The sequence below is a fragment of the Nannospalax galili genome, unplaced genomic scaffold (assembly GCF_000622305.1).
Source record: "Nannospalax galili isolate Female #2095 unplaced genomic scaffold, S.galili_v1.0 scaffold145, whole genome shotgun sequence".
Lineage (NCBI taxonomy): Eukaryota > Metazoa > Chordata > Mammalia > Rodentia > Spalacidae > Nannospalax > Nannospalax galili.
Genome location: NW_008353604.1, coordinates 573073 through 593031, shown reverse-complemented (window position 1 = coordinate 593031; position 19959 = coordinate 573073). Strand labels below are relative to the sequence as shown.

Here is a 19959-nt window from a genome sequence, read left to right as displayed (position 1 = left end):
GTACACACAAGAACACAATTGAAAATGCACTACATATATTAGACTGTGCGTTTGATGTTCTGTTTTCTAAGGTGCAACATGAACAGGTTGATCAGTATCTTGCTGAGGTTCAAAGTTAGTATCTCTCCATTTCTACACAACCTATGGGGCTTTGTTTCCGGTTGAGTATCGGCTCCTCTGTGCAAAAATGTGCATTATCTTTGGTATTCATTTTAGGTAGTCTGACTTAAATTTGAGATTACCCATTAAACGTCGTGGAGAGGAAAAGTACAAAACCCAGAGGCTACCATTTGGCTAGTGTTACATAATGCCCTTATGTAACGAGAGAGAGAGAGAGAGAGAGAGAGAGAGAGAGAGAGAGAGAGAGAGAGAGAGAGAGAGAGCAATTATAAAAAAAAAATAACTATCCAATTTTTTTTTGAGAGAGAGAGAGAGAGAGAGAGAGAGAGAGAGAGAGAGAGAGAGAGAGAGAGATCAATTCTAGCAAACAAATTACTGGCCTCAAAAACATCAGGCTCTCATTTTGGCAGGTAATAGCCAAATACTTGCCACTTTGAAGTACACTGTACGCTTTCAACAAAGTTCAACACTGACTTTTTAAATTACACAAAAGGTAAACTACACTGCAACAAAAATACAATTTGTGTTCATGTAGTTAGCAGCTTTTCAAAAAAATTAAGGCAGAGTCTTGCCTTTGTTATGCCATTAAAAACATTCTTGTTCTCTTAAAGAGAAGCAATCCAGATAAGTCAAATACTCAAACCAAGGCTTGCCTGCATATTCAAGTTTTGTCGAAACACAAAACAATACATTAAAACCCCTATAACTTATTCTACAACAGATATGTGCCTTCCATTGGGTCACGCAGAGGCCTGCGTAGTGCTTTACCGTCAGTCATCCAGCTTACAGTCTTTTCTGGAAATCCTTGTGCCATTTTAGTCTCTCGTGGCCTCTTGCCTTCACCCACCTCTTGACCAGTACCGTGGTCTGTATAACTGTTTTGGGCCTCTGACCAACAGCAGACTGTGTAACGAAGTTAAAATTCCAGAGAAGGAATCTGTCAGTCATATCTCGGATTCTCGCCTTAAGGGCCTGGGCTCTAGAGGTACGCTGGCCTGGTTATGAAGGTCTATGCCAGGAGGGGAGTCTGTACTAGTGCTTTCTGGGACATCATTTTCACTGTCCTCTTCCTCTTTGCTTGTGAGGGCAACTTCATTTTCATAGCAAAATGAATTTGCATTGGAGAGGATGTATTTCTTTTCTGCTAAGTCTCTGGCACTACAAAGTGGGGTGTTTGGTACTTCGTAAGTCTTGTGGAACCTCGAATAGTCCACTTTGTAGTAGTGCTTTTCCTCAAAGAGCACGGGCTCATAGCGGTGACCCCAGAGGATTTCATTAGCCAGATAAGAGCTCCGGCACTGCGTGGTCATGGCCGTGGCCTCCACCATGCCTTCTAGTATGACAACAATTTCAAAATCTGCATTGTCAATGTCCTGTTTACTCAAGTCATATAGAGGACTGTCTTCATCTATTTCATGGACGATGGTGATTGGGGACACTAAAAATATACGGTCAATTCCACTATCAAACCCCACATTGATGTCTATCTGGTCCAGGGGTATATACTCCCCTTCCGAAGTGATTCTGGATTTCAGGAGCTGTGCTCGGACGTGAGCTTCCACGAGGTGGCTTTTCCGAAGATTACCCACCCTCCACATCAAGCACAGCTTGCCATCCCTCATGGCAATGACAGCATTGTGACTGAAGACCAGAGTCTCATTTCTCTTCTTTGGCTTTGCCATCTTCGCCATAACCGCGCCTATGATGAAAGCATCGATGATGCAGCCCACGATGGACTGGAACACCACCATGAAGACAGCAATCGGGCACTCGTCCGTGACACACCTGAAGCCATAGCCGATGGTTGTCTGCGTCTCAATGGAGAAGAGGAAGGCCGCCGTGAAGCTGTTAACTTCAGACACACAAGCTTTGCTGTCTTTTGATGCATCCAGATCCCCGTGGAGCAGAGCTATCAACCAAAACACGCAACCAAAGAACAGCCAGGACAGCACAAAAGCCAGGCAGAAGATCACCAGCATCCACCTCCAGCGAATGTCCACACAGGTGGTAAAGATGTCTGCCAGGTACCGCTGTCCTTTCTCACCCACGTTGATGAACTGAACATTGCAGTGGCCATCTTTCTTCACAAAGCGGCTTCTGCACTGTTGTCGGGTGTGGACTTTACTCTTCCCATTCCCAAAGCCATTGGCCACCGCCATGGTGGCCAACTTCATGCCGTCTTCTTCTGACGAGACAATGCTGTAGCGGTTCGTGCGCACACTGCCCATTGCTTCAGCGGTGGCCGCCAGTGCTTCTGCCTTGGAAAACAGTCTGAGTTTTTGCAAAACCCTTTGGAGAAACAGTTTTGAATGTTCGGTGAAGACACACACACCGAAGAAAAAAACAAATGAAGAGTGAAGGCGGCTTCCAAGACACTTGGGATTCTACCAAGGTTTGCCTTTTGACATGCAGAATTACCTTAGTAACTCAGCTGACATCCAAAGAACTAGTCCTGCAAGAGAAGAGAGTGCTCATTATAACAACAGTCATTCTGAAAGGAATTCCACTGTCTAAGGTGGTAACGCACCTATCTGAACAGAAAGAAAGGCAGGTGCAGGCAAATATACTTCGGATTGCATTGTACGGTTATTCTCTTTCCCCTGAAAATGTTCTTTCAAAGTTTGATTTAAAATTACAGTCATTAAACTTTGATTCGTTATCTGTGGTAATCATTCAACCACATTCCAGTTCTCTTTTCCCTTATACTTTGCCACCATTATGGAATATTCTAGAATATTCTATTCTTTGGGTGTAGGTTCTTTTAGGTTGTCAAGTTATTTAAAAAAGGAGGTCTTTCTGATTCTAAGGTTTGTCACAAGCTTTTAAAAGTAGGGCATATCTAGAGAACATTTCAATACAACCGTGGTATTAATTGAATTGCATATGTATTATTGGAGAATGTCTGACCCCTTGGTGACAAGGTGGACATTTGCAGGCACAGACAATTTTGTTTCAGGGATAAAGCTGAGCAGACAGCCCGTGGCAGCATGTGAAATGGACCCCAGTTTCTGGATACTGTTTGGTCTTGCTCCATCACTCTGTGTAGTTGAAGTAGGCACTGTGCAGAAATGTCTGCTACCATCTCCCTGAATGCAAGAGATTCTGACTTGGAGATGCAGATTTGCTCTGGGGGATAGAGAGCCATTCTGTTGCCTAGCAATATGAGTCCTGAAATTCTCCAGAGACAGGATTGCCATGTGTAATGACAGGGTAGGAAGTAAGCACCTCTGTGCCAAAGGCCCAGGTCTTTAGCGGATTGAGATAAGGCAGGAACTCATTTCATGTGGGTCCAATGCTGTGTTCTCTCAAACAGAGACAACTTTGTAATCAAAGTAGCTCATAAATGCCAGTCAGCTTACTTTCACTTCCACTGCTGTTGTTTGCTAGAGGTTCCTATGGAGAAGGCACTCACCTTCAGTTAATGTGAGCAAATAGCAGTTTTCATTTTTTCTCTCATTGCCTCAATCTGCCCCAGGTAAAAAGTGTCTACTTGCTTTAACTTTCTATCTTGGCTCCAAAGAAACCACCTCCCCTCCTTAACAATAAAAAAAGGGGAAAAAGCCTTTAAAAAGGTCCAAGGTGTTTATCAAATGTGCACTAACGAAGTCTAGAGCTTGACTAATATCAGTACAGCCTAGAACTAAAACCTAGAAGTGAGCGTCAGCATTTCAAACAACCAGATCCATCGCAAGTATCTAGACGAAATGGTGGAAAGGATTAGAAATTCCTGGAGCCCAGCCTGCTAAGAGGACACTAGTTTTGGTTTTTCCCCCAGAAGGCACATGAACATATATCAGTGAACAGAACTATTTTCGGCCAATCCAGCTGCAAATACAGAAAGCAAATCACTTGCCCTGGCTCCATGTAGCCCCTCACCAAGAGGCAAGGTGTATTGTCTTTAAAAATGCCTTGTTATAGTCTTCTCTCTCTATATATCCAAGTTATTATGCAAGAATGTGCCCCAACACATTTTTCTTGAGATTAGTCATCTGTGAAAATTGCAATGTGTGTTACATTTTGGCAGGCTTTTGACACCTAAATGATGCTCGACTTGAAAGTGCCTTTGAATTACTTTATAAAAAGACGTAGCTGTACCTTCCCAAGCTTCCACCTGCTTTCGTGTTTTGTCTACTTCCCTAAGGGGTGTGCACTTGGACAAAAGAATAAAGAATCATATTCCTCGGAATTCTAGATCCTGGATGGGGAAAGAAAAAATTAACAGTGTTTTCAGATGATTTGGCTAACGTAATATTACCAAACACTTCTGTACAGAGGGACAGTAGCACAATACCAAACATATGTGTGCTTTCCTTTAAAACATGGGGATGAGACAAAGGATCCCCTTTAAAGAGTATATCTTTGAGTTTTGATTGACTTTAAAATATTTTGCTATAAACTAAAATTTTTAAAAATCTCCTTCCATACTTCAAAAATTCCCTTCCATACTTTTCTCAGACTTCACATTAGGGGCCATGCATAGACAGACTCAGGTTCCTTCTGATTGACTTTCCAAGTCAGAACCTAACAACCTTATGACCTCTGAAGGCTGAATTAGGACTCCAAAATGTTGACCCCAGGACATTTGTTTGAATCCCACAATACAAGCTTCCTATGAATAGCTTTCTCCATTTGGAATCATGCAAACAGTCTGTGCTGAGGGGCTATTATATTCTCATCTCCATTGCTAATGGAAGAATTCATTCCACATGCTAGAGCACCATTTACAAATTTTATCATTTTCCTTCCAGGAAAGGGAAAAAGAAGAGCTTTTTTTTTTTTCCATTCTCTAAAATGGAAATTTACACAACGTCAAATAGATATGCCTCCCCACCCCAAAGATGCTGATATGTGTATATGTGAGCATACACAATATACGTATTTAGACATTCATGGAGCTGATTACAATAGCTAAGTCTAGAACCTGCCCTGGTACTTCACCATGCTTTTGCTGTTAACCTGCCCACATGTCCCAGTGACCTCAGGCAAGCAGAAAATTTTCTTTCCCTCTCCTCTCTCCGTGGAAATCACCAATTCATGAGCATCTGGAAAAAGCTTTCATTAAAAAGAAAGAGGCCTTCCATGAAATTTTATTTCAATAATATACTGAGAAACAGTGACTTAGGAATACAAGTGAACAGTCACTGATCTGACTTCTTCATGGTTACGGCTCTGGAGAGTTGATACTGGATTTGGTGAATAATGTGCAAATTCCCCTTAGTCCAAATATTTAAGGAACCAGTTGTAAACTCAATGGACACAAATAATCATTTCACCCAAGCCATAACCAATGATGTAGAAAGTATTTCTGGGAAATTGAGAGGCTACATGTGGTACTGTTCATGTTAAGACTATTTATAGGCTGAGCCAAAATTAAGCATAAGTAATGGAAAAAAATAGTTCAGTGCCTGAATCTTAGGTAGACATTAAAGGCGAGAGAGCTTTGCATAAGTACAAGGTGAAGGAGATCAAACAGTAGAAACAGGAGAATCGTCTTGTTTAATGTATAGGAAATACTGAGTGGTACCTATGAAAAACTACATAAAGGTATAAAGGTCATAGGAAGAGTAAATGAGAATCATGATGTCTCATAAGAGAATCTCTGATATACCATGAAAAAAGAGGCTTCTGGTTAAGGGTAGGAAATAGCAGAAGGAAAAGGTGCTGGGTGAACGAGGTCCTCTAATGAGGGCTCAGAGCAGCTATTCCCCAGCTGACGCGACAGCCATGCGGACCAGCCGGAGTGCTCTGGGCACAAGTTGCTATGTGAGTCCCAGGGCTGCAAAGCAACCTCTACAAAGCTCAGTAAACAGAAGGGAGGAGGAGGGATAGGTGGAGATGGGAGGGAGGACACCCAGCTACGTGAGTGCCGCCTCTAACATTTATGCACAGCAATGCTAGCAGCAGCTCTGGGCATTTACATATGCTGAAAACCACACACGTAAACAAAAATTTGCATCTTTTGGAAAGCTTGAAGTGGTCAAAGTATTGAGGCAAAGTTATAGTCAGTCTTTCAGATGTCTCAGAAGTTATTCAAGGAGTCTACAGCTGGTCGGAGACTTGATATGGAGTGTCTGAAAGATGGAGACTTTTTATCAAGTCAGATTCACAAAAGTGGGAAACATATATCTTTACACGTATCAATAACATAAATATAAAACAAAATGCCACCAAAATACAAGGGAGGGCGGAGACAAAACAGAGCGATGACCTTGACCTGGACTCTCACCCCTCCCTCCATACTTGAAGTAACCTATCTCTACTGAGCATCAGATTTTTTTTTTTTTCTGGATCATGGAAAATAAAAATTAAAACACTTGGGTGTGAGCAGGAAGAGGCGAACAGCACAGAGGTGGCACAGAGTACCCATACAGAGGTGGTTAGCAAAAAGAAACCTGACAGCCTATTAATTATTAATACAAAGACAGAAGGAATGGTAAAAGTGCATTCTCTGCATATCGGAAGCAGACTTTCAAGCAACACCTTTCTTTCCTGACAGGAACATTCTGAGTTTTTGAAAATCTTTGACATTCCCATTCTCTACTGACAGAATGAAACAGACAGCCATTGAACTCCCCATTTCTTATGCCGATTTTTTTTTTCGACATAAGAACTGTCATGAGGAGTCCATGTTATGATGCAATCGTTCTTGCAGAATCAAGTCGTTTTGATCATTGCTTCCTTAAAACCATGTTGTCTTCAAGGGAGGAATTTACACCATTATTACTAAGAATAGCAAAGTGCTTAGGGCAGACTAACAAGGGATGGGAAGTTTTACCCTCTTCAGGCTCAAATCCAACTCGGACTCTGCTTTATCAGCAAAGCAACTTTAAGACGCTCTGGAACTCGAAGCTATACTTAAAGCAATGACTCCCCCCCCCCCAATTAAAAAAAAAAAACAAATTAAGTAAATAAAATCAAAGATGTAGAACAAGCCGAAGCTCAAGGTTTGCTGCCAAGGTCTGAGGCCAGGACTCAAGACGGACCTTCCTTCCCCAATCACATTTCTTTCCTCCCCCCACTCCCAAGTAGCAGAAGAATCCACCCCAGACTCGCCCTTGTCTCTAAACCCAGTATCTCCCTACAGCTGGTGCGATGGAAGTTGTGAGCACAAACAGATGCTGCAAAGAAATCTGTTTCTATTGCTCAACTGTTCCAAGCATGTCTCAGTATTTTTAGCTCTGGAGATGTTCTGGTGCGCACACAAACTATATAGGCAGTGAGCTGGGACGCCAAACCGTGGGGAGCCTGACAGCTGGGCACCTCTGGAGCAGCGGGGTAGCGGAGGACCAGCGACCGTGGCGCGAGTCCATTCCCCAGGACACACACACACAGTAGAGCGAGAAGGAAGAAATGCAGCGGCCCTTACCTGTTGCTGGTGGCACAGGAGCATGGGGACATGGAGTGAAAGTGGGGTTTACAGAAGCTTGTAAGATCCAGTGGTTTTGTGAAAGGGAGTGCGCCGAAGCGAGTGAGAATTCCCAAGACTCAGCTAGCCGGCGCCGGGAAGGCTGCGCGCTGGCCAGGGCTCCAGTGCGCTCGGCGATAGCCTGGGCGCTTTTGAGGCGGTCCGGGAGATACCGGCCTCCTGGCTCCACCCCTGACCGCCGCTAGCCAATCGGAGGGCGCCTGGCCGCGCGGCCGGCCCCCGGGAACCCAGACCCGGAGGAGGAGGATGCTGCCACCCGCGGCCCCCGGCGCTGGCGCTGCCTGCCGGGGAACCTGCCGCGGCTTCCTGCACCTCCTCCAGCCTCCCAGCCTGGCCCGGGAGCCCAGCTCCAGCCTGGGGAGGAGGAAGTCGCGGCCCAGCGGCGACAGCAACAGGTGGGCAGCTCAGCGGCCCAGCTTCTGCGGCTTCCTAATTGCAGCCTGGCCTTGGGCAAGGCTTCCTACCGGTCTCTGAGCCCCACACTTCCCTGTTTTTCATTCCAGGGTGGCTGCTTGCTGTGCGTGCTCCTCCAAGGGCCCGCGAGGTGCCAGTGCCTGGAATGAGGTTTGAGGCAAGATCAGGGGGTTGCGTCTCCCTCCCTCCCTCCTCTCTCCCACCCAGAGCCCCTGGAAACACACAGCGCAATCTGCAGCTCGCGGATGATCCGCTCATTAAACCTGGAAAGGGTCCCAGGACCCGCGCACAGAACCCAGAGAGACTGAGACGCACAGAAGTGCTGTGATTGCTTGCTAGCTGGAGTATTTTTCCTCCTGTGGGTGAATTTCTTATGTATATATAAACTGTATATCGCCTTGGCTTCTCCGGGGCGTGGGGGGAGGGGAGTAAGCTATTGGTTCCTTTCGCCTTCTCCGCCCTCGATCTTTTTTTCCACCACCGCCCGGCATGCTCTGCTGATCTAAAATCAGAACAATTAGAGAGTAATGAATTCTCTGGAACAGCAACTCCTACAGACTCTCAGCTCTGCCCTCAAGCGCCTCCGAGCCCTCCTTCACAGCAACCAGGCAAGATCGTGCAGACCTTAAATCCAGCCTCAGAGTTAGCCAGGGCTGTATCCGGATAATTCTTAATCTGTGAACGTGTGTGTAAAGTGAGTGCATACTATTTCTTGGTTACTCTGGGGTCATAATGAAGCTTTGGTCTTTGAAAGAACACAGTGTTATTAGGAGTCGGTTTTTTTTTTCTTTCCCCCGCAGAGTTTGCAATGCCTGTTTAATGATTATTCTTCTTCGTGCCTTTTAGTTCAGGCTCTAAAGACCCTGTTGAGTCACCAAACTGCTTCCACGAAATAGCTTGTATTCTGAGAGATACAGCCTGGGTATGTTTTTTGTTGAGATTTGAAACCAACAATTCAATTTTTTTGCGCAGATACCCACCTACTTCACTCATATCCTCACGTGGCCTCTAGGAGGTGCTAGTGAAATATGCTTAGATTTTCAGCCGCTTTAGCAAGTGTGCAGCTTTTCCTAGCACTGACTAAGACATTTAAGAGGGTGTGGAATAGGTCATGCACGAGTTGTGACTGTTTTGATAGCCAAATGGCATTTCATTTGTTGGGACTGTGTAGTAGACCAAGTCGTTAGTTAGTAACTGTTGCCTATTAAAGCCTCATAGGTAGAAATACTATCTCCCACAAGGGAAGTCTGCATTGTCATCTATTAAGACATGCATTATTAATAAACAGCTTGAATTAAATCTGTAAAGAAGACCAAGTATATGAGAAACCCAGACTGTAGCCCGAAGCTAGAAGAATCTGTAGACAGATAAATTAACTCTCTATTAGCCAAATAATGGGGACAAGTTGGAAGTCAAATTAATCCTTTAAGCCATATTAGGGCTGAATGGGAATAAATGAAATAAATCATGTATGTATTTTTTCTACTGCATTGGATCAGGGTTAGTGCATCTGTAGACAGCAAAGAATATGCTAAACTATCAAACCCCCCCACACACACACACAACCACCACCACCACCACCACCACTAAGGTAAGGAGTTCTGTTTGAAAAAAAAAAAAAAGTTACCTAGAAATGGGGCAGTATTTTATGTGGCTTGCAATTGTTTTACTTTAATATTCTCCTCTAAGTGAAATGAATGTTACCCAGGAAAGATAGCTTGATGGAACAGAAACATTCCTAAATTAATGAGCATGACGTTCCATGATTCCAGTTGGCTATATAAATTTATCTCTAGAATACTGTAGTAAAGGGAGCCCAGCCTTTCTCACTGACCCCAGCTCTACTCGCCCCCGACAAACAATTGAATAACAGGCCACAAGGCTTGCATCCTGAAGGAGAAAATTCAGTAAATATATGGTTTTTCAAAAGCAGCTTCCCAATCTGAACACAATTTCCCCTTAACTGTTTAGCTAAATAATCACAAAGGATTTAATTTTGACTAAACCATCAGACAAGTGTGATAGGAGCAATATGATAGGTGTTATCGCATAGCTCCACTGTGCCATTAAAAAGAAAGCAGAAATGTGCATGTTAATAAATAAATGGCTTTTCACCTGGTCTCTATTAGGAAAATTCTAATGTGCAAAGCATCACGACTTGAATAAATATGCTCTTTTGGAGCAGTGCGTGATGCAGATTTCTCTAGTCAGTTCATCTTTTTTGGCTGACTCAGGCTTTATTTAGAGAAAAAAAAAAGTTTTAGACACCATGGTAGCTGGGTGCTGCAATCTATCTGTGTATAAATTTTTCCAAGGAAACATTTATGTCCTTGTTGATTCCTTCCACAGCAGCTACCTATAATATTAGAGCCAAATATTAGTCAGACTCTGGATCCCAAGGCTGATGGTGAATGGTTGTGTGCCACAGAGGGTGCTCAGCGGGAGACCGACTGTTTCCTTTCACTTATATAAAGATCTCAATGTGTATGTTCAAACTTTCACTAGCCATCTATGTGCAGTTCAAGTTGCAGTCATAAGGAAGTAAGACGTTCCTAACTTTTATATTTACTCCATTTAAGAGCCATTTACCTTCAGAATAATAATTGTAAATGATAAACAGATCAGCAGATCAGCTTGAAATGAAGTTAGGATATGTTTGCCATCTACTGCTGCTAGATCAAGCCACTTACAGGGGCATTTTAAGACATAGGACATAATATTTATTAGAAATCAGCTTTGGATTTACAATTTATTCACCATCACTTATTGTCCTGGTAATGTTTAATTCATGTTCAACTTGAACTGATTTGTTAAATAACTACTTTTGTTATCCTGAGGAGTTCAAAATCTGAACTTCAGGGGACAAGAAATGCACAAGTAAAATGCTTGAACAATTCAGTGCTGCCAACATAAATCTATATTTTCATATGCGTTGGTGATGAGGATGCTGAGAGCAAGCCGGAAGGCAACAGTGCATCTTTATTCTGCTAATGTCCTAATGTGCCCATGATACCTGCATCTTTCTGGGTACATGTGATCACGTGTGTAGCTGTGTGTTTCTCCTCACTGGGCCCCTGTACCCACTCAGAAGCATTGTAACAGTGAGATTTGTTCCACAATCTTTTTTTTTTGGCCGTATATCACGGTGCCTCTTTCATCTGGCATCCCGAGAACACAGCATCTTACATAATGGCTTTTCTAAGGACTGGAGCTTGTTTGTTTGGAAATTATTTTCACCGAATTATTATATGCAGCTCTCTAATGGATCATCCCACAACACTCTGAATCTCTCTGTCATGTAACATGTTTTGATCCTCTCATGCTGTTAAAAATATTTCCCATATGTTCGTTTCTACCTAACAGTAGGTAGATTTTCAAGATCATTCCTGTGCGATTTTACCTTTATATCCTGGTCCCCTTGCATCTAGCCAGGTGTTTAAGTTAGCTTCAGGAAATGTCAGTTGAATGGTGAAATTAACAAAAGAAAAACATTTTTCTTATTAAAAAAAAACAAACATGGCTCGTATAGTGCCTCAGTGTTGTGAAATCCCCCCCCACACACACACAGGCTCATATAAAGAAGGTTTGTTCTTTATCTAGTAGTAGTAGAGACTTTAGGAGGTGGAATCTAGCTGGGTGAACTAGGTCAGGGGGAGGAGTCAGGTCCTTGAAGATTTTATCTGGCCCCCAGTTTCTTCTTTCTCTGTTTCCTGTCCATCTGAGATGAATAGTCTATGCTACGTGTCCTTTGTTTTTAAATGTTTTTATTAATTCTTGGAGAATTTCATGCAGTGCATTTAGAACATATTTACCACCTTCCACATCTACTTCTAAATCCACCCCTAACCTATCTGCCTACTCAGGTTCATTTCCTTCCTTACATTCTTTCTAAAGTCCATTAAATCTGATTTGTGCTACATAAATACTACTGAGTGTGGGTTCATCCCCTGGAACATGGTCAACCTACCAGGGGTCACACCTTTAAAAAAACTGACTTTCCCTCTCCCCATAGCTAACAACAGCCAATAGCTGCTCAGCTAGGGTGGGGCTTCTTGCCCACTTCCCTGGTCCAGGCTGGTATTTTGTCTAGCTTGCACAGGTCTTGGGCATGCTGTCACAACCACTGTGAGTTCCCATGTGCAACCACCTGGTTGTTCGGAGAAAACACTGTTATCTTATATTATCCACAGTATCTGGTTCTTGCAATCTTTCTTCCCCCTCTTCTGTAATGACCCAGGAACCTCAAGAGGAGGGGTTGTGATATAGCTGTCCTATTTAGGGCTGAGCATTCTACAATCTCTTATCCTTTGCACCTTGACGGTTGTGGCTCTCTGTGTTAATCTCCATCTACTACTTGGAAAGACGTTTCTCTGATGAAAGATAAGGGGTGTGCTAATCTATGGATATAAGGATAAATCACTAGGAGTCAGTTTGATGCTATGTCCATTTAGCAGAATAATAATAATCTGGCCTATGACCTGTCTAGCCACAGGTTCTTGGTCCCGATGATGACGCTAGGTGTGGGTGGGTTTCGTTTTGTGGAGTGGACCTCCAATCCAATCAGAAAGTGGTTGGTTGCTCCCATGACATTCATGCCAGTTTGCACTAGTAGATGTGCATGCCTCCCCAGGCCTGTGGTCATTGTAGATCTCAGTGTTCACATCTGGATAAGACTGAGGATTATTTTTCTCTTCTAACAGTGTCCATAACGCCTTCCAGTACTGTCACAGCTAGCCAGTGGAGGTGAGGCTCTAAGAATTAGCTTGGTTTCTCCATGTTCTATGACTCAAGTTTGTGGTTTATTTGGTGATGGGATCTTACCATCCAGTTCTGGAGGACAGCTAAGGGAACTGGCAATAGACTGTAATATTAGGAAGGGAAGTCTATGGAACCTCATGGACCAATAACTTCAAACAAGATAATCCATTCCAGGCAATGGGCTTTTGATTTGTTAGCCTCTGGACCGCATTATAAGGTAAATTCATTTTTAAATTATTTTTATATATGAGTATATATCTATTTTAGGAAGTTTATCCAGTAGTAAGCTTCTGTATGCCTTTTTCAAAGGTTTTAATGTTAGTTATCCCTCCCCATATTTTTCCTTGCCCTCTCATCCCCCACCCACTTAACCCTTCCTGTTTCTTTATACTCTTAATACTTTTTACTCCTCTGTACCACTATGGTCTATCTTGCCTTCCTTGAACCTCCCACCCCATGGACCCTTACTAACTTGCTGAGCCCTGTGGATATTCCAAACTAAACACACATACCTAAAAATCCAAAGCTAACATACACAAGTGTATGTTGGTTGTCTATGGGTGTGGCTCACCTCATTCAAAATGATTGTTTTCAACGCCATCCATCATTTACCTGTGAGCTTCACAATATTGTTTTTCATAAAACACACACACACATCTATTTATTATTGCATGTGTATGAGTATATTGCCTGTATGTATGAAAATGCACCCACGTCATGCAATGCCTGTGGAAGTCAGAAGTGGGCATCGGATCTCCTGGAACTGGATTTACAGGTGACTGTTAGCGGCCATGTAGGTGCTGGGAATCGAACCCTGGTCCTCTTCAAGAGCAGTCGGTACTCTTGAGCCAGCTTTCCAGTCCCAAATTCATTTTTCTTAACAGCTGACATGTTTTACTTCACCTTGGGCACAGGATCAATGTAGTCAAGAAACATGGTTTGACACCACTAAAATAATGGGTGAAAGAAATTCACCCAAGACTGGCTTTTGTCAAGTATTTTGTTACAACAACAAAACTTTCCCTAGTATATGCAATGTTATTGAATAATAATTCAAATACTATTTCATTTCACTTGCAATGCATTGAGCCTATCAGAGTAAAGTAGAGCCATTTCCCTATGTTCGATAACTAGACTAAATGTCTTAGGCCTCTGTACAGCCTTCTTTCTCTGTCAGGATGAGCCACATTTTTTCTTATGGTGGTATGCCATGAATCAGGCTGCCACCAAGCTGCGTGTAATTTCTTGATTTTAATCTGCACAAGACTGAAAAATTATATAACAAAGGTTGTTAAAAATGTATGTTTAAGTGAAAGAAAATGTGATCTAACACATCTAAAGATGGATTTTTAAGGATTTCTTAAAATTAGTTTGAACAGATGCTGAATTTGAAGTTACCTTATCTTGGTCAGTTTTCTTCTTTGGTTAAAAAATAAGCTTCAGGATTTGGATCTATGGCTTCTGTTTTAGCTTTTGTGAAGGAATTATAGGCCTTGATATTTGTTATGTTATTAACAGAGAATACTTGATGAAGAGCTCTGGGTAAAGAAGTGCCTGTATTTTTATAACTATGAATACACACACACACACACACACACACACACACATTCAAGAAAATTGCACTTTTTCATTCAATGAATATTTCATTGCTTATGTGCTAATACATTATTAAGACCATTATTTTCTGTCAAATCTATTAAAACAAATAATGAGTGGATATTTTCTTTAAAAATCTCACATTTCAGCCAGGTGTAGTGGCTCACACCTTTAATCCCAGCACTCAGGAGGCAGAGGCAGGCGGATCTCTGTGAGTTCTTAGCCAGCCTGGTCTCCATAGTGAATCCAGGACAGCTGGGGCTACAGGGAGACCCTGTCTCAAAAAGATCAAAAAAAAAAAATCTCACATTTCTAGAATGGACAGGTTATTATTTAGTAAATTAGCTCTGCTGCCATTATTCTGGAAAGCTTCATTTATCTCATGTAGATGAGACAATTAACACTTTGAAATTATCAAGTTCATCACAGGGCCAAGCCTTACTTTACTGTTTCTTAACACAGTGATTACAACACCTGCTTCATCTCTGTTATCTGTGGGGCACAATTTCGATCAAATACTCTGAGGCCTATAGCCTTCACTCTTCCTCTCTAATGATGGATGGCAGCTTCTTAGGCCAGGTCATCTTGCCAGCAGCACAGGTCTCTGATCGAAGAGGATTCAGCTAAGTAAAATGCTAATTATTGTGTATGGTCGGTCATTGCTGCCACTGGGGTCAGGCAAGTCTTACTGCTGGAGGCTCAGGGCCATCATTTACTAAGACTAGTGAAATATTAATAAGAAGGTCAGCAGGAAGTGAGCATTTATGGAGAACTCTCCAAGAACCTACCACTGGCCTTGTGCTTTGCAGGACACGCTATTCAGTGACTCTGCCCTGCAAGGACATTTACACAAGGAGACTGTGCAAAAGAGAAAGACAGGAGGAGGCAAGAGAAAGTTCTGTGGAGATATCTGGTTCAAAAGGAGGCATAGACACTGTCAGTGCCCACTAGGGAAGGGGAACATGCCTCAGCATCCATAGCCCCTTCCATAATACAGTCAGAAATACATTCCATTGCAATTAACAAGTGAATTCTACAAGAGTGTCTTTGCTGTTGAATCTCCTTGTAAGACCAGAACAATCATGCAACTTGCCCCCCCACCTTTTTTTCAAAACTAACATCAAAGAAAACAGACAGCCAAGCTTCTAATTATTGGAAAAATATGCCACAGGCTGCAAAGAAAATGCCAAGTATTTTTGAAGAGCTCAATTACACTTTCAAAGAAGGAAAGCTTCTATAACCCAAGCTTGGTTTTTATGTTAATAACATAACTTCCTGAAAGCTTGGGTTATAGGATGCTGTCTTTCACACTGTAACTTTTGAAGAAGTACATTTTACATCTTTCTATTGACATGGATGTTTGTTGTGGAGACTGTAAATCATTTTCAAAGTGCTTTCAAATGTAGATACAGGTAGGAAATTGCAGAAAATAAACTCATTATCTTCAATATTGGTAACCAACTGCTGTCAGTGTATGCTTTGTAGGGTTCTTCCCACTTTCTCTACAATTTCTTTCAGTTTTTATTCATTTTATTACCTAATTTTAAGATTAAATATATCATAGTTTTGGGTTCATGACTTATACTTTAAGAACGTATCATGGAATTAAAATTATCTGAAAGCACATATTTTAATGACCTCAAATGTCTTACACCCCTAATACATATGGAAAATTGTCATCAGTGATCCCTATATCTTTGTATCCATTTTGGTTATTGATCTTAAAATGATACATTATTTGTCCATGTGTATTAATATTTGCCTTAATCTTTTGTATTTCTTAGACTAGATATCTAGAGGTTGGATTACTAGGTCAAAGGTCAAAAATTCGTAAATTTTTTTCTTAATTATAATTCTATTACCTCAAATCTCAACATGTTGAAGTTTGAATATGTTCTAAATTATGGGACTTGAACAGTTAGGGTAGCATAGTTGCCCTGTATCAGGAAGGGGTTGAGATTTCGGTCACTCTGGTACAAGTCTACAACTTGAATCTGCCACTTACTGGCTGGGAAAATTGTTGTAGGGATTCAAACTCATATACACAAAATTCCTGAGGCGATATTGTTTTATTTTACTTCTGCTTCTCCTAATGATGCTGAAGATGGTAAGGTCAGTAATTATGCTAGAGGAAGAGGCCACACATACAATACCTTTAACGTAGTGCTGAACTATTGATAAAGAGGAAAACAAACATCTGAGGGGCCCGAACACACGTTGTACCCAAGACTGAACATGCACGCTGGCACTAAACCGAAGCAGGAAAGCACAGTGCCTTTGCAAGTTGGTGGTTCATATTTGACAATTTTCTTGGGGATTGGGAAGATAGCTCAATAGGTAAAGTATTTGCTATGCAAGCTCAAGGACCTGAGTTTGCATCTTTGACACTCCTGTAAAAAGCCAAATACGGTAACATCTGCATGAAATCCCAGCTCTGGGAATGTGGAGAAGGGATGATCCATGGACTTACTGGCCAGCCAGAGTAACCTATTCATGAGCCCCTGGATCACTGAGAGATCATGCCTCAAAACAAAACAACAGGGTGGAAGGTGATTGAAGAAGACACTGACATTTACCTCTGGCCTCCAGGCACAAGTCCCATATCCATCGACATAGATACACACATGCACGCGTGCACACACACACACACACACACACACACACACACACACACACGCCGATTTTTCATGAATTTCTCAAAGCGGTATTTAAATTGAAACGGAAAGTTTGGGTAGATTTTAAACACTTAAGAATGATGAGCTGACAATTTATTCTTTTCAGAGTGTGGACTCAGCAGGAAACCCTGGAGAAAAATCTGGAACAAGTTCAGGGAGAGTGCAACATTAACCATCTCTTCATCCTCACTTCTAAATGCAGCCATAACATGTTATTTTTCCTTCTTTTTGAGTTTTGGTTTTGTTGGGGAAACAGGACTTCATATCATTTTCCAAATCCAAATTTTAAATAAGTGTTCGAATTCTAAAAATTATATTCCAGGGAATCTCCTCGTGCATGGAACCCAAACACGGAAATTCCAAACCTGTTGATTTCAAACCTAATCTCTCCCCTGACCCCGTGTAGTACATTGTACAGAATATAATTTTCACACCATCTGTACTCATGGAACTCTGAAAAATAGAAAAGGACTGAAATAGAACCACTTACCAACTCTATCCCAAATCATTTTTCCTGATGCTAAAATACATAAACTGACTTTTTGTTCTTCATATAGTACCCACTTCTAGTCAGTTGGCACAAGTTTTATGCTTCCATTTTAAAATAAATTTGATCGGTATCTGTGAGCTTTCTCCAACACTGACCACTTTCCATTCTTTAAGCACATATCTTCCAAGAATCTAATTCCAATCTTCTGATATGTTTATGTTCTGATAGATGAAATTCTAATATATAAGCTACAAGTAAATAAGTGATATTACAACTATGCAGAAATGAAAAGCTGGACCTAAATACCTCCAATAACATTGATGGCAATAGCATAATACTAGTAGCATTACATGATTGAGAAAAATAAAAATAACATCATTGCTTCTTTTATAGGTACTTAGATATTTTAATGGACATATGAAGATCAAATGTAGATATTCTGCTGTGATTCAACTTGAGCTGCATCCTATCCATTTTAAGTGCTTATAACATTTACGAGAGTTACATAGATGAATGTGTGTTTCAGAAATTGTTCCTAGGTTTAGCAATGAACCATGAATTTGCAATAAACTTATATTCTGTCACTAGTATTTCAGCTTCTGATCTTTTTTGTCAGCAAAAGAATCTCATTTCAAAAACTTGTATTTATAGAGACATCTATTCTTTTGTGTGGTTCGCATAACTGAGTCACCAAGTTTGAGCAAAGCAGGAACTGACACTATAAATAATGCCTTTTCTGCAATCTGATTGCCATTTCCCTGCCTGAATGCTGGAATTCGGAAGATGTACTCTGTTTACTCAAGCAGGCAAATAGAAATCGAGAAGGGAAGCTAGCATTTGAATTTACTGAGATTAAACTTTGTTTATGTGTTACACACACACACACATACACACACACATAAAAATGCACACACACACACACACACACACACACACACACACAATTGTTTCCAAACAAAATCCTTGAAAAACTGCATTCGAACTTGGGCAAATGTCAACCCCCAAAACTATTACTCTTCCTGTATATTATGTTTATATAAAAATAGGATGCTTCCTTAGTATGTATTGAGGAATATACTGAATAGATTAATTGACAGAGAAAGGGAAAGAGGGGTGGAGAATCTTAGGTGCTGATCAGCTAATGGTGCATGCAAACCCTTACAAAAAAAAGAAGAGGGATGCATTTTGATTTGCAAGGATGTATTCTTATAGAGAGACAGTGGCTGCCTCAAGGACTTCCTTCCCGGTGACTTCATTTCATGAATCTGATTTCATGATGCTTTAAGCTCAGTTAAATTTCACAATTTGCAACTTTAAAAAGTCATCTACTCAGCCACTGCACACACATTTCTTCTGCTTTGAAATGTGAAACATTCAAAATAGATATTGGCAAAGAACTCCCTCAGAATTTTTGGAAGGTTGAATAGTCTACAAAATTCTGAGACTAAATAGTTTCAAGCTTTCAATGAAGCCCAAGCTAAGGCCAGATGATAACTTTAGCAGTCCCCAGAGAGATGAAATGAAAATATTCTTTATATTTCCCTCCAGGGCAATTTGAGCATCTACCTGATCGCAGTGTCATTTAGCACAAGCAACTTGGGCTTAGTTATCGATGCTGTACCCATAGTTGCAAAATCTAGGTAGTTTTGATAGGGACACAAGCCTCCTTAATCCTGGGTTCGAAATGAATCAGTGCTCTTCCCTGAAAATGTACTCACAGAAATTAGTTCACGCTTTTGATGCTCTGTCTTCTTTCCTTATGAATTCACTGCTGAGTTTGATTCATTTTTCCTCTCTGTAAGTCCCAACATTATTTCAGGTCTTACCCAAAGAGGATTGGGAGACAAATGTAATCAGCAATGTCAGCAGATCTCCCTAAACAATAATAATGCCATAATTTAACATTTGGTTCGTCTCTGTGACTGATACAGCTCAAGGTTTGTATGATTATAGCTCGATTCAAAAGCACTGCATGTTAAAGGAGTATGTCAGAGAAACACCAGCTACCCTTGATACCACAGAGCCCAGCCACACTCACAGGACAAAACAGTTCAGTTTGGGGAGGAAGTAGATCTCTTTTGGAATTATTTTGTCAGAGTGGAAAGCAGTTTTTGGTGAATTGACTTGTAGGTGAAGAGGAGGAGGAGGAGGAGGAGGAGGCAGAGGCGGAGAAAGAGGAGGAGGAGGAGGAGAGGAAGGGGAGGAAGGGGAGAGGAGGAAGAAGAGGAGTAAATAGGAGGCAGAGGAAGAGGGAGAGAAAGAAAGCAAAAAAGAGAAAAAGAGAGAGGAGAGAGAGAGAGAGAGAGAGAGAGAGAGAATGAGACCCTCAGCATTGACAGCTTCCCTGTGATTTCTCTTAGGTCTGACCCCTTCCAAATGTCCCTCAATAGGTAGCTTGACCCATGGCCCATTTCCAGCAGCTTAGGACCTGCAATTTTCTCCTGCAAAGGGGTTTATCCCTGATTCCATGAAAGACCCTC

At 41.6% G+C, this 19959-nt stretch overlaps 1 protein-coding gene across 1 annotated transcript; it reads right to left on the bottom strand.

The window, feature by feature from the left end:
• Positions 1-426: 426 nt before the first annotated feature.
• Positions 427-7654, bottom strand: Kcnj2 (potassium voltage-gated channel subfamily J member 2). The gene is made up of 2 exons (XM_008850867.3): positions 7487-7654; positions 427-2572 (listed from the first exon to the last, which is right to left on the bottom strand). The coding sequence occupies exon 2, from the start codon at positions 2346-2348 to the stop codon at positions 1065-1067; it is 1284 nt and encodes a 427-aa protein (XP_008849089.1). The 5' UTR covers positions 2349-2572; positions 7487-7654; the 3' UTR covers positions 427-1064.
• Between the last annotated feature and the right edge of the window lie 12305 nt (positions 7655-19959).